Genomic DNA, 15,449 nt, shown 5'->3' on the forward strand with positions numbered 1-15,449 from the left:
CGTTTACCGACACTAACCAATAAAAATATAATATTTCCAAGATCATTATTAAGGCAGCCAAAAATGAAACTTCTAGCTGATTCCTACAGAATTTTTTTCTGAGTCTCTCCTTATAAAATGGATCAAATTATCCAATCTAAACTGCAAAGACTGTTTATGCCAAGGCTTTGTATTTACTGTACATTCCTCTACTGAGTATTAGCCAAGCTTCCTCCAATTGTAAAGTGAGATATCTTCCTCTTCTTTCCAAACGCAACAGAGATCATAAACTTTGTCATGCAGGTGGAACTTAAAGTTAATGCATAGGTATTTTATCTTTACCCTTCGATAACATTATATTTTGAATGGCTAGTGCAGGAAATAAAGTAAGTTGCCATGTTTTGAAAAGAAAATAGTAATATGAAATAAGAAGGCAGCACATATATAAATTAGCAGACAGGTGTCTACTTGCCAGTTATTAGCCTCACAATCCTTTGGACAGTTTCCAACCTGTATTTTTTAAAACAGATGAAAGATTCCAACATAAAACATTTTGGAACTTTTTTATTTGTCCGTGGGATTCAGTATCATAGTAGCTGCTTATTTACAACATATTACCTTAAAGATAGTATTTGATTTTCATTATATTTTTGTATTCTTTTCTCAGTTCACATTTGTATCCTTGGTCACATCCTGCCAAGAGGCATCTGAGTCCTGCCAAGACATCTCTTTGTCACATGTTCAGATAATATATCTGAGGCTCCTATTGAGCTGTCAAAGCCATACAAATCTATGTTTGTTAACTGTGATTCTCCTTCCATTTGCTTAGCTTGGAAAGCCAGTGAATTAAAGGAGTCCTGTGGATCAGAGAGAAACTGCTTGAAACACTGTATACTTAATGTCTAAATAAAATGTTTGACCATGACAATCTAATTCAAAGGGCATTTTGTGAACTTAAGAAGGAAATTCCTTTCTTAATGCACTATTTCTTTTTGTGACTGGGAAATTTTTCTTATTAGCATGTGTCTAAACACCTCTTATGCGTTGTCAGGGTTACCAACTTGCAGCATAGAAGGTGTCCTACATCTGGTTTTATAGTACAGTACAGAGATGTGAAAGACATTTTAACGAAAATACCTCAGCAATTCTAATAATTGAACAAACACCTTTTAATTCTGTAGTTTAGAACATGTGGACTGACTCTCCACGTATAAAAAGGACTCTAGTTGTAGGTTCCTTACATGCCTAAAAACAAAGCACATTGCTAAATAACTTTTCAGTAACAAAGCCGTAATGTGTCTCTCTTTAATGCTGAAGTAAATTTATCTGTTGTGTCTGAAGTACTGATTACCTGTTCACTTATTTGCAGGAATAATGTGTACTCACATATCCAACAGAAGTCAAAGGGTACATGGTTAGGAGGTTAAATGGGTTAGATGTATACAACCATGTTCCTAAGGAAGAGGGAGGTGGGTGCTGGGACACTAGAGACATAGAGGATCTGCAATTGTGAACAGGCTTCACATTTTGTTGCATGGGGGACAAGCTTCCCCCCGTGCCCCAATCCCACCACATCCAATGAAACATTTACTCCTGGGGGAGTTCTGCACCACTGCACAATGCAGAATTTACGGAGAATTAATGTTCTGCGCAGAATTTCATTTTTCCAGGCAGAATTGGTGCTGCAGAGCTGTTAGCCAGCACTGGGGGCTGCCGGATCCAGCCGAGTCCAACTCTCCAGCTCACAAATACAGGGCACTGCCGGGGGGAGAGGAAGAGGGAGCTGGAGGGTTCCGGGCAGCTGCAGTTCCCAGTACGTTCTGAAGAAATGAGGCATCATGCAGGAAACTCCATACAGACCCGGGACCCAGCATCAGGCTGTTTCTCCCTCTGGATCGCTGGGCTCGAGGTGGGGGGGGGGCAGAAAGGGGGTATACGTGTCTGAGACCAGTGGAACAGAGTTTTCCCCCAAGATGTGCCCAGCTGGCATGGGTGACACATCCAGACTGAGGCACCCAACAAAAGCATAACAGAGAAACAGGAACTACATTGTCGTAGGGGTTTCTTTAACTCTCTACTCTAAAACTTTTTTGTTCTCTATATTGTTACAGACATACTTGCTGACAGGTATTTTGAAATAAATTACCAAAATAATTGAAACTGGTATGATTATATTGAATTATTTTGACAAATGAAATATGCAGAATTATGCAGAATTTTAAAATATTGTGCCCAGAATTTTTAATTTTTTGGTGCAGAATTCCCCCAGGAGTAAACATTTAGGTACAAATCTCTCTGAGCAGAACTTTGTGAGAGTAGGGAGGTCTCACATTAGTAAGGATTTACATGATTCAGACTGTTCTTCAGTGTCTTTCCATTTAGTATGATAACATAGAATGGGAGAGCCTGCAGAAGTAAGCAAAGAATGAGGAAATCGCCATAGGGTTCTCCTTGCAGATGTTTGTGACCAACTGTTCTACTAGCACTATGAGGATGATTTTTAAATGACAGGCCTTTTCAAATGTTGCATGAATGTCATAATATTTTCAGTTAATTAGAAATATATATCAAAGCTTGTTTGGATTAAGAACATTGATTAAAACTAGAAAATGTTCCAGTGAACTTTTAAAGTCAGCCATTGTTATGAACAATCCTTAGAGTTATGAAGAGATTTATTTCAGTTAATAATAAATCATTGCACTGAATTAGTGCAGTCTGATTGATTTAATGCAAATGTGACCTATGCATCTGCATTTTCATCATTTCTGCATAATAAAGGATGTGAGTTTTATAAACAGTTAGTAGCCTTTAACTAAGGAAAACAAGATCATCCTCAAACTTCAGTTGTGCAGGGCAAATCATTTTGTAAACTAAAAGAAACTATAGCTTTGTCTGGATACACTATGATATACAATATTCTTGATAATCTCAGGCGTGTGATCTTTCTTTCTTTCTTTCTTTCTTCGACACCCTCAGGTGCATAGGTCATCCAGCAATTTTGGTCTGGTCAGGCTTCTGAATGTCATGCTGATGGATTTAGCTGCTTTCTCTATGGTTCTATGTAATGTTTCTCTAGGTGGCCCTCTTTTTCTCTCTCCAGCTGGTGTCTGTGTTATCACTTGATGTGGAAGTCATGTTGGTGGCTTCCTGAAATTGTGTCCTAAATATATCTTCTAGCCATGTTTGAAGCTTTAAGCTGGTGTGCTCCATTTAGAATTTCTGATATTATAATAAACTCTTTCCAATGGACTCTTTCCCATGGACTCACAGGCATTGCTTTGGAATGAGTTTAACTTCTTATCAATTGGTGTTGTGGATTTGCATGACTCTGGTCCATAGAGGACAGACATGATGTCATAGTTAAAAATTGTATTTTTGTATCAGTGCCACTCATGCTACTTTTCCAATTCTTTTCAAATTTCTGAAAGTTGTTTGCCACTTTTGATATTCATTCTTTGACATCTGGCCTGGTGCCACCATTGTACCACATCTTGCTCCCCAGATAAGTAGGATTTATTTCTTCTAATGTTTCTCTGTCAACTCAGATGGTTGCTTTTGAACATTGATAACCATGTATTTTGTCTTCCCATGGTTGATGAACAACCAATTTGTTTTGCTGTGTCTTCCATTAAGCATTGTGTTGAACTGAGCAGGACAACATCATCAGTAAAAACAAGGTCACTCAATTGTACTTTTATCATTTGTCTATAAAATTACTCAACTGCCTTCAGTGGTTATTTTCCTCATTACAAAGAAGATGTCCTTCTGCAGCACGGAAGAGGTTAGAGGGAAATATCCCGCCTCCTGCATTTCAAAAGTGACACCCGATAATTAGGAAGAAATCTCTCCTATGGGCAAGTCTTCCTATATTTATCCATTATGGCCCTGTATAGACATTGCCTGCTGGAACAGAGCCAAAAGAGGCTCCACATGGCCCCTGCTCCAGGTTGAATTCCCTGAAGCTGAGGGTTGCTGGCCCTTTCCCCCAACTGACTAATGGGTGCCAAAGACTTCAAGGGGTGGAGGAGCCACCTGTTGTACCTCAGTGAGTGTCTCCCTCCCTCATTGCTGGGGCTGTCCTCTTTCACTGCCGGCCCCATCCGATTCCCCCACCTGTTGAAATGGATGGGTAAAATTTCTCAGTGATACCTGTCTCATTCATTTATGGGCCCAATCCTGCAATCTGGTCTGAATGGGTGAATGCTTATACCTATGCAGAGCCCTGCTGAAGCCGGTGGGGCTCTGCACTGTAGCAGGAGTTCACCTGCCTGCAGGGCCGGTGCTTCCCTTTAGGCGGTCGCCCTAGGCGGTCACCTAGGGCGCCAAGATTTGGGGGGGGGTGGCATTTTGCCGCCCTCGGAGGCAATTTGGCGGCGGGGGGGGGGTCCTTCCGCGCTCCGGATCTTCGGCGGCAATTCTGCGGCGGGTCCTTCACTTGCTCCGGGACCCACCACCGAAGTGCCCCGAAGACCAGGAGCGCAGAAGGACCCCCCCGTCGCAGAATTGCCGACGACGACCGGGAGTGCGGAAGGACCCCCACCTAGGGCGCCAAAAACCCTGGCGCCGCTCCTGCCTGCCTGGTTCACACTGCAGGATCAGGCCTCAGAACTGTCTTTTTGTGTCAAAGAATCACAGGTTTTTTTCATCTAGTTTAAAAGTTCAAGCACTCCAAAATGTTGTTGTTGGTATATGTATTATATTTTACATATGGTATTAAAAATATTCCATTCTCTATTTCATATTTTATTTAAAAATCCTAAACAACCTAATTTATGCTTGCAATATAGACATTTCATTCATTTAAAAATGGATAAGTGAGAGAAATGTGGGTTGGAAAGATAGCCGGCAGCCTGGAAAACACATGATGTGATTTGGAAACCAGAACAACGGATATCTACAGTTCAGTTGAATGGGTATAGTTTGTTCCAGACCATTAAAGTTGGATATATGCAACTGTCAGTTATGTTGTGAGTAACAGCTATTTGAGTGTAGATTGTACAACATTTTCCATTTACTGTACCCTGATGTATGTGTGTGGTTTTTTGTGGCGGGGAGGGGGGAGTTTATTGTTGTTTTTTTTACTTAAAACAAAAATAGGAAAGATCAAAACCTGACAGATATGAAATGAAATCCCAAAGTAATGAGTAAAAATCTTACACCCTGGGTGCTTGAAGTTAGCAATGTAAATCCATATTTAAGTACCTGGAAAAAATAGCCTGATTTTTCAGAGGTGCTGAAGAATCAGTACAGTCAATAAAGCCAATGAGAGCTACTGGTGCTCAGCACCTCTGAAATTCAGGCCACTTTTTAAGGTGCCCTAATAAGCATCTGTTATCATTAGCACAGAGTTACATAATGAAATCTACTTTTTAAAAGTTCTAGAAGGTAACAGTTGCTTGTAAATGCCCCTAAAAATCTATTGTGATCTGAAAAGCAATGCATTAAACAGCAATATTCCTGTGTTGCACAAGAAGGGTATTCACATTACTTATGGGCAGTAGGTATACAGAATTTTATTTAAATGAGTCTATTTGATTCCAAAGCTAGTTATTTGCTCGGATGCCCCCAGAATGACACCGAAAAATATCTTCCACTCTATGAGTGTCCTCAGGGACCCATATTCATCATTTAGCTAGGTTCCTTAAACACTTTGTAGCCTCCATACACACCCCTAAAGGTGGGAGGGAGAGGGGGTCTAGGAGCAGCAGGACAGCTGCTCTAAATTTGTATGTTCCTTCTCCTAAGAGAGCTATGTAAAATACAGGGATTTTTTTAAAGCTGTTTGGTGTTGTATTACTTCTCCTATATGATTTATGGACCTCATTGGCGGAGAGGGGTCATATAGCACTGGTACTGTCCACCAGCAAATGGCAGCATGGCTGTAAGCCATCAAAAGCCTGAAAAGAATGAGGAGAGAAAGTATTTATGTGCAGTTGACCAGGAATCCATGGGCCTGTGTGGTCTACTCTGACCCTGTCCTCTGTTCATACCAATGTCTGGCCCATTTTCAGTCCCATACAAAGTATGCTGCGTTGGACATGTTGTTTCCTTAACCACCTAGATTTGTTTGTAGGTATGTGTTCCTCTCCAGTGGCTTTTTAAATGGTATGAGAACTTGGGGCCTATGAGTTTAGTATGCATCATACATAAGATGTTATAAAGGAACAAACTGAAATGGATTGTCTTGCCGGCGTGTAAATACAAACTGTTTAATAATAATATTGATTTCCCTTTAGCAGGAGATGTTTTACTTAAACAGTAGAAAGTAAATAACTTAAAGGTTCAATTAGCTTAGCTGGATTGAACACACTTCTCTTTCATATTTGATTTCTAATGAGCTCAAGAATATCTTTTGTGGTCCACGTATTTTTGGGAAAGGAAAGCTGAAGCCTGCTAGTAGTATTGAATCACTATTTTTTTTTTAAAAACCCACACTGATCATGAGCCATGTTTCAGCCCCTTGTGACTTCAGCAAGTTATCACAAGGCAATGATAAGCAGTGAGCAGCAGCAGAATCAGGTGACCCCTTGACTAGCACACACTGCATGTTTGCCATTCCCAAGGAACTAGCCCTTAATCGTTACTTTGCAAAACACAGCAGCCTCATATCAAAGGGTGCTGCAAAAAAAAAAAGGGGGGGGGGGCAAATTTTGCCTTGTTACACATGTGCCCATTTTCCTGAATGGAATGTTCATGGATGTAACAAAGGCAAAAAAATTTCCACATTAAGCTCTTTGGGACAGGACATGAGCCTTATTTTATATTTTGTAAAGCACCCTGTGACATTTATAGTGATTCCAAGTAGACACCATCTCTACAATTTGCAAATTTTCTTCAGCAATGAGTACATTTCCATTTAGAAATTATGTCCATAGATTAAGATTGTACGTAGACATTTAGTAGTGGTAGACAACATGATTAAAAATGTATGTATGCCCAAAAGTAAGAAATTCAGATTTAAATTTTAGCATATCACTTGAAAGTCTTGAAATTCAACCATTAATAGACCCAGTGTAGTAGTTCAGATGTCTGCCACAGTTCCATAGCAACACACACACACCATATTGAAACTTAAAAGAATGAAGTAAAATTACTAACTTATTAAATGTGTGTCTTACTAAGATGCCCCTCAAAGCATCAATTTATAAAATATCATTAAAGATGCAAAACTGCTTGAAATAAATTATTTTTAGTCTCCTTCCTCTCTTGAAAATGGGTTCATTTTAATGGAAACTTTTACCAAAATATATGCATTCTGTGAGCAAAAATTACCTATTTCCAAGCAAAATGTGCCCCCCCCTTTTTTTTTAGCAAAGAATGCTCTCTTTTTTTGTTGTTGCCAAAATAGCTTAAAAAAAGAAACTTAGAGTGTGAAAAAAATCGGTGCTTGATTCTGTGAATCAAAATAGTGAATTTCATGCTGTTCTGCATTTAAGCCCTATTTCCTCTTTGGCTAGAGCAAGAAAATAGTTTAGATTTTCTTTTCTCTTGCTCTCCCCCCATTTCCTTTTCAAGTGCTTAACGGCTTCTTTCCCCACCTTTCCTTGTAAAAGCAGAGTGAAGATACACTTCCTGTACAAGGCTATATTGAGCCTCTGGATCTGTAAATAAACCAAACCAGTTCCACAGTGGATGAAAGATGGGTAGAATGATTAATAAGGTTCTTATTGACTCAATGTGGCTTCGGTATAACAAGAACCACGGGAGTTTATGATGTTTTATGTATGGAGAAGTGTGCAAGGCTCTCTGTGTGCTAACACTATCAAAACTAATATTCGCTTGTCATGGATGGCAACTGAGGATGATGATACTGTTGTAAAGCAAAAGTCTCCAACTAAAAGATTTACATTACTTAACTTGAAAAGAGCCTTTACTCTTTAAACATGAAACATTCACCATAAATATTAAACATAGATAATCTTTTTGATTGTTAAACCAGTAAAAAAATTCAATAAAATCTTTAATCCATCACTGATATTTGGCTCCCATATTGCTGGTGACACAAATGACAGCCTAACCCAGCAGGTGACTCAGAAATAACTCTTTGAAATCTAGACTTTGGAGACTCTTTGAGAAGCCCACTTGAAAGCTGGCACCATTTTTGTTACTTTGTCAGCAACTTTCTGTATTTCTTCTACAGCCCATTGAAGATATTTTTGTTGGAGTTTTTTCTCCCTAACAACTAGAGCTTGGCAAACGCTGCAAAACATTTTGGTTGATTATTTCAGTTTTTAAATGACTTTACTCTGATTGTGTTCATGCACCTTTTTGTGTTCTCTGGTCAAGCTATTGAGAGTCATTGGCATGAACATTCATTCAAAGTGAACAGGAGTACTTGTGGCACCTTAGAGACTAGCAAATTTATTTGAGCATAAGCTTTCGTGGGCTACATCAGATGAAGTGGGCTGTAGCCCACGAAAGTTTATGCTCAAATAAATTTGTTAGTTTCTAAGGTGCCACAAGTACTCCCGTTCTTTTTGCGGATACAGACTAACACGGCTGCTACTCTGAAACCATTCATTCAAAGTGAATTTCAAAGTCACATGAGCATATAACCATGGAAACTGAATTTTAAACTTAGATGCAAGTATTAATTCTGGGAGTGCCTGCATGCTTATCCAGCTTGAGGGTGGAAATGATACCACGTGACTTGCTAATCAGGGCAGCTTGAATAGTGAATACCTGCAGAAAATTTGTTTGAGGTCAATCCTGTGAGGTTAAAAGTCCCCCAAAATCCATTAAATGGTTTTGAATAACATCAATTGAAAGAAAATGTAATCTGTTGGTGAATGTTCCACACATAGAAAAGCAGGCTAAATTGATCAAACAAAAGTATTATTCCCAAATTACTCACTCAGCTTTACTCCACCCATGTTCCTCACCTGGATCTGATGACCACATCCTAATCCTTTGTTTATGGCTGGTGAAGACACACATTCAGCACTGCAGCTTCATTTCAGGATTAGGTTTGAGAATTCTGGGGGAGAAAACTTATGCTTGAAGTACATACACAAAAACAAGTGGGTAAAGTAAGATAAATTAAAGTTTATCCCACTAAATCGAAAACTTCCATCTTTATTTTCTACAAATCTATATTGGATGAATTTACTGCATATAATAGACAACATGTATTAGAGTTTCCTCAAGGAAAAAATCTCTTAGTATCTTCAGGAGTGCATGTGTAAGCATTGCATTAGCTGTTTTTATCGTAGGACATTTGAATTCAAATATGCCCCATTTGAAAAAAGCATTCAGATTCAGGGCATTGAAGTAATTGGGACGTAAGCACATATTTAAAGTTCAGTTCACATGTGCTTCAATACTATTCTGAACAGGAATGGATTTAAGGATGTGTTCAAGAGCTTTCCTGAATCAGGGCCATGCTGAAGAAGCAAAGCTTAATTTGAATGCACCCTTAGAGTGGTGCAGATAGTCCAGCTGTGCCATCTTGCAAGCTGTCACTCACCAGTTGCTGTGGAACAGACTAGCTGGCCCGTGAGGTGCAGCAATAGGCAAAGATGTTTAAACTTTGCATGGGTTTACCCCCTTTGGAGGATAGATACATCTTCAGAGTTAGGTGCCACGGTGCCAAGCACCTTAAAAACACCTAAGATAGATAGACATGCATCCTATTTATACTATGGAATTATCACATTAGTCACTGTTGAGAGCTGGTGCTGGACTGAGAAGGGAACCAGATCAATATGTTGTCAGTGGGAGCAGTGTGACAGACTAACCTAATACTGGATACTTGTAAATATATAATATATATTAATATATAATGTTTCAGATTAACCTAATACTAGGTACCTTGTAAATATATTGCATACAGTTTCTTTCAGTTGAGACATATACATGAATACACCAAATTACCAGGGCCAACAGTATTCCTAAGTAAAGCTAAAGCTAAGGGGGAAATGTGTTTCTCATCCACAAAAACATTTGTGTTTTCAAAACATTTTTCCATTCTACATTGGGACAAAATCAGGACTTGTCAACGTTTTGTTTTTTTGGGGGGGAGAGGGAGGGGATTGGAGGACAGACAGACACATATACACACACACCAGAATAGCCAATAGCCTGGTGGTTAGGGATGGGAGAGTGAGGTTCAAGTCCCTACTCTGCCTGATTCAGAGCAGGGACTTGAATCTGGTTCTCCCAGATGGGTTCCCTAACAACCTGGCTATTGGCTATTCTGGCCTGGCTCTCTGGTTTTGACCAGAAAATTCCATCCTGTACCCAAGAAACCTTTCTCAACAAACGTTTAGACAAAACTGGCATGTTCCTGTGAAAGATTTCAGTTTCAGCAACCTGGCATTTTCCAACAAAAAATATTAATGTCAAAAAAATTCCCAACCAGCTTAAGGGTCTTTCGTTCCTAACAGTCTTTACAGCTTCTGACTTTCTAGAGAAGCAACTCATGTAGAAATCTACTCAGCATCATGGCTACCAGCTGTAGGCTCATTTTTGTCTTAAAGCTCTTCCTGCTTTATTTCCATTAGGTGAAGTTACAGGAAAGGTTCAGGAATTTTTTAAAAAGAAGCAATATTCTCTACTGCACAGTCATTATAACACCCCAGAGGAGGAAGAAATAAATGGCAAATATGTCCACCTTTCATGAAATGTCAACTGTAAGCCCCAACTGCCCTGGACATAATGCATGTTTTCCCACAGGTCTAAGAGTCCCTGGGAGGGCTTCAAAATGGGGGCAATCCACAAAAGAAATTTGAGATTCAGGAGGAAGACTCAAGTAGGACAAAGGAGTGGCAACCCTCACCCCCCAAAATAGAGTTATTCAAATGAACAGTAATGATATCAACACTTTTGAGTATCTGCTTCCAGTTTTTTTCAGAGCTGATTTTGCAGATATAATACATATAAATATTGCTTCCAGAAAGCATAGGACTGGGTTGTTTCAGTTCCTGGGATGGATAAACTGAAATTGCATTTTCCCTCCTTTGGGACTGGATTTATTTATAACTTTCTGAGCTATTCATGCATATAAAATTTTGCTGTTATTTTCTGTGAAAGAATTTTCCTCCTTTCCTTTTATTGGCCCCATTTCTTTCACATACAAAGCCACAGATGCTCCATTACAATGATGTCAGCCTTGCTACATGCTCCAGCTGTTTAGGTGCATTTATAAAGTTCAGCCCTGTACATTATGCCATAAATGTATATTTCGTGTATAAACATAAAGCTAACATATTGCAGATCTCTCTAAGTGTAACTTTAATGGAGGTTCAGTGAGTTTTAAAAATATTGAAAAGTGTTTAATCTTTCCTTTGGCAATATTTTTATGGCAGGTTTTCCAATTATTCTTTTCTCAAGCTAGGTTCAAAGATTTTTTCCCCCCCTTGTATTTCATCTTCTGTGATTTTTGGAAAAGCAGGGAGGTTTTTTTAGTAAGACAATATGTATTTTAAATAGAGACGTCTGAGTGAAAATATGCTTCTGTCCACATCTACTCATGTCCAAGCCCTCATTACCTTCATGCGCGCTCACCAGTTCACCATGCCGAAAAACCTCATTTCTGGATGTGCCAGCTTTCAAAGATGTTACATGTCACAAGATGTTGTTACATTGACTTGATGTATAAATATTGACATGGGTAAATTAAATCTGGGTCCAAATTATAAGGGTCTTGTCTTGTGTCCAGGATTTCAGAATAGGGGGTGAATTGTGCCCACTAGACACAGTCTTGAGTAGGGTCATTATGATGCAGCCCCACCCCTATTGCCTCAGATTGTCTTGCAGTGTGCAATTTGTTCCATCCTGTAAACCACAGGCTCTGGCTCCTCCCCTCCCCCTGTGGAGGTGCATGAAGGGTCAAATCTAATTCCCATTGAAATCATTAGACTCCTTTTGGCTCCAGTGGGAGTTGACTCATGCTGAGAAGGAGCATTCACTGCACTCCCTTGAGTGTAGTGTTTCTTATATTTATTAGCAGTGTTGCTTTTTTCTTATGTCTGAATTTCATGTATATCTTGTTGTCATAATTTAACCGAGGTGCTGCATATACAGTAAGTTTTCTAGTAGCTTACCAAATACACCTCCTGACTCATAAATATTTGAGGCATAATCTTGGTTCCACTGGCTTGGCAATATAATGACTCTCAGCAGGACAAGATGTCTGCTAACTGGGATCCTGTTCCTTAATTCATGCTGTTTAATACAAGATCAGTGGTGAATAAAACCACCCATAATTTGATGACCGTGCAGTCCCTGACTTTGAATGTATATTGGCAGACTTTGCTTAGCACAGTAATTATGCAGGATCCTGGGCAGTTAGTATCGACTTGATGTACCCTAATAGTAAATATATAAGCCGTGATTCAATGTGGAGCAAAAATTCAAGAACATAAAATAAATTCACAAATTATATTGAAATACACGTGACCTTAGGAGTAGATGATGGGCATGAGCACAAATCCTATTGCTGTGCTCTCAGGCCATCCCTACTGATCCATTTTGTACCAGCCTATTCAGTACTGAGGCAGAGCCCCCTATGTAGGGGCAGTGCTTAGTTTGTAATGAAAGACATGCTCGGCCTCAAGCAATTAGGTGCCGGGAATCAAACAATATGTTTACATTCAGAACTCATGCACCTGAAGTGCTGGGGCTATGAACTGCCAAGCCTAGGGAAGCCCTGGCACAAATTAAGCTTTGTGTAGGGGACCTTCTATGCAGCTGCTCCCCCCAGTGTACATACCTTAGAAGGGCACCACAGAGTTTACAAAGTGAGGAGAGCCTTGCACAAGCCTCTCTGTATGTGAATGACTTTCACTAACCAGTTATATTTATTGATCTGCACATGTTGTTTATTATTATTATTATTTAAGTATTTATTTGTTTTATTGACATATTAAAATACGCTTACCAAAAGCCTGTTGCTAAGAAACATGGACACGTACAATAGAAAATGTTACCATTAATTACTGACTCTTACATTTACAGGTCCTTTGTCATCCAGCAAATCCCAAGCAGCAATCTCTTCATGGTGGTAGTAGATAATGAATGCAACTGTGAGTCTATCTTGCCAATTACCATGGAACCCATAGAAATAAGGTATATCCTTTATTTTGAAGATTGTAAGAGGGAGACTCAAAGTGCAAATATTGAATGTTACCCTGTGTGATTTAGGAGCCTAACAGACAGATCCTCAGCTGTTGTAAATTGTCATGGCCCCATTGAAGTCAAGGCAGCTGAGGATCTGCTCCTTAGTCTCATTTTCCAAAGTAACTTATGCATTTAAGAGCCTAAGACCCATTGAAAGTCAATGAGAGTTGTGCACCTAACTCACTTAAGTGCTTTTGTAAGGCATCTACATGCGTATTTAGGCACATAAACGTCTTTGTAAATCTGGCCTTAAATCACTTCTGAAAATAGGACATAGCCTCCTAAATCTTTGGTGGTTTTGAAAATTGCACCCATATTGCCAAAGATAACATTTTAAACCTGGATAACTCCTTTATTGTAATGTAATATATAATCTCTTCCTTAACTTTGAATTTTAGGGCTGGATTGCTACACTGAAAGGTATCACTTTGTGTTCTGAAAATATAAAAGATAGATTCTGTAACAAAGTAAATTGACAACTTAATTTGTAGTCTAAACATCATGTTGTTTTATTGCCGTACAGGAGTTTGGGGTTTGTTTCTTCTCATAAATAGGAATTCACCGAAAAGAATCTGCAGTATATTTTTATTGCTGAGTGATAGACCTTTCAAAGGACCATTTGGTCATGTTAAGTGCCGATGGGAACAACATTGGGAAGAACAGCAATAGAATTATGTCCCACTTCTTTTGTTGATTGGTTGGATTTTGGAGGAGTGGGAGGAGGAAGGGATGGATGGATGAACTTCATTTCAAATCCATTCAAACTTTGAATATTTAAATGCAGTGATCATAAGATCTCTCCTTAACTACTGTGAACATAATGAATCCCTTAAATGTGAACGTTTAAAATCTCAGAAGATTAGAAGACGTCCAGAATCTTGTCATGGATTTCATCCTGAAGTAAGTTTTTATACTGCTTTTTTCCCCTCTTTGGTAAATATTTTTTCTAGAGTAGATACAGACGCTCCCCGACTTACGCAAGCGTTCCATTCTGGAACGCCTTGTGTAAATCGAATTTTGCGTAAGTCGGGAACATATACCCAACAATTATGCCAAAAAAAAAAAAAAAAAAGATTCTGGAACTTTTTCCGTAAGTGCGGATTTTCGTAAGTCGGGTTTGCATAACCCAGGGAGCATCTGTATTAGAAAACTCTCTTCTAGTGTGAAAAGCAACTAAATATTTTGGACATTCTGAACATAGTAGTAAAGGGAAGTTGCTGCATGATTGCAAGCAATGCAGAAATTGTCGAGTGAGCTTGTACTCCATTTCACGATTAAGTGCTGTTTTCGCACATCACGGCACAACATGTAAGAGGCAGAGGCATGATCTGAGTGCAGAATTGGCAGTCAGGAACTTCTGAGATCTTATTCTGGGTCTAATACTGATTCCTTCCATGCTTCCTTCCTGAATACTTTCTGAAACCAAGCTAATTGGCCATGGGACAGGATTTGGTCTCTACATGAGTAAATAACGTCAGCATTTCAATTGTCCTACTGGTAATTTTGTGATATGTTGATTTGTTTAGCTGGGACTCCGACAGAATGCTTTTAAGATATAATGCTCTACACAAGTGCTACATACTTTATGAGCTTAAATAACCACTCTGCTGAGGCACAAAGAGGAAGTGACTTGCCCAAGGTCACCCAGAGCCAAGAATAGCTTCCTGATCATCTTTATTTTTCTGTGCTTTGATTACACAAATTTTGTTTTATTGAATCTGCCATCTACTGCATATGTGCTTTAATAAATATCCATGCATTGCCATGAATCTTAATGTTTTTGTCTTAATTCTTCTTTGTTCTTTTCTTTAGGAGAATGCAAGAGAATGTGGGGGTGTTCTAGGCCTTAGTGCTAAACCTACTCTTGTTCTTCTTCCACTGCTTTTGGCAATTTTCTCAAGGTGACGTTGACTGATGTGTTCACTTGGCATGCTAAATACATGGATAAACTGTGAACTGAGAAATGGTGCAACATAGAAGACAAGAAATATAGTCAAAACATCAGCATTTCATGATTTTAAACTGTTGATGAGATAAACTTAAAGATATGTTGAAAAAGATTTATCTTTTTACTTTGCAAGTCATGCAAATGTGAATTTGCCATATGATAGTCACAATTCATCAAAAAAGGACTTTAATAGATATACACAGGTGTCCATTACTTTCTGCTTTGTCCCATTGAAACCAATTTAAAACTGTGTACTTTTTAAATAAAGTATATTAAAATCATACTTTCATTGTGTATTTTTTTAAATATAGCAACTAAACATTTTTCCTGAACTAGTAATTGGAACATAATAAAACAGGTAAGGGGAGATTTCACATGTGTAGGCTTTGTTAAACTATTTCTG

General features: G+C 38.8%; 1 protein-coding gene across 1 annotated transcript in view; it reads left to right on the forward strand.

The window, feature by feature from the left end:
- CACNA2D3 (calcium voltage-gated channel auxiliary subunit alpha2delta 3) overlaps nt 1-15,003 on the forward strand; it is a 729,039-nt gene extending 714,036 nt beyond the window's left edge. The window contains exons 36-38 of the mRNA XM_065407986.1: nt 12,937-13,049; nt 13,916-13,998; nt 14,911-15,003. Coding sequence (XP_065264058.1) covers nt 12,937-13,049; nt 13,916-13,998; nt 14,911-15,003 — 289 coding nt within the window. The remainder of the gene's footprint in view (nt 1-12,936; nt 13,050-13,915; nt 13,999-14,910) is intronic.
- The last annotated feature ends 446 nt before the right edge of the window (nt 15,004-15,449 follow it).

Source organism: Emys orbicularis, chromosome 7 (assembly GCF_028017835.1).
Source record: "Emys orbicularis isolate rEmyOrb1 chromosome 7, rEmyOrb1.hap1, whole genome shotgun sequence".
NCBI lineage: Eukaryota > Metazoa > Chordata > Testudines > Emydidae > Emys > Emys orbicularis.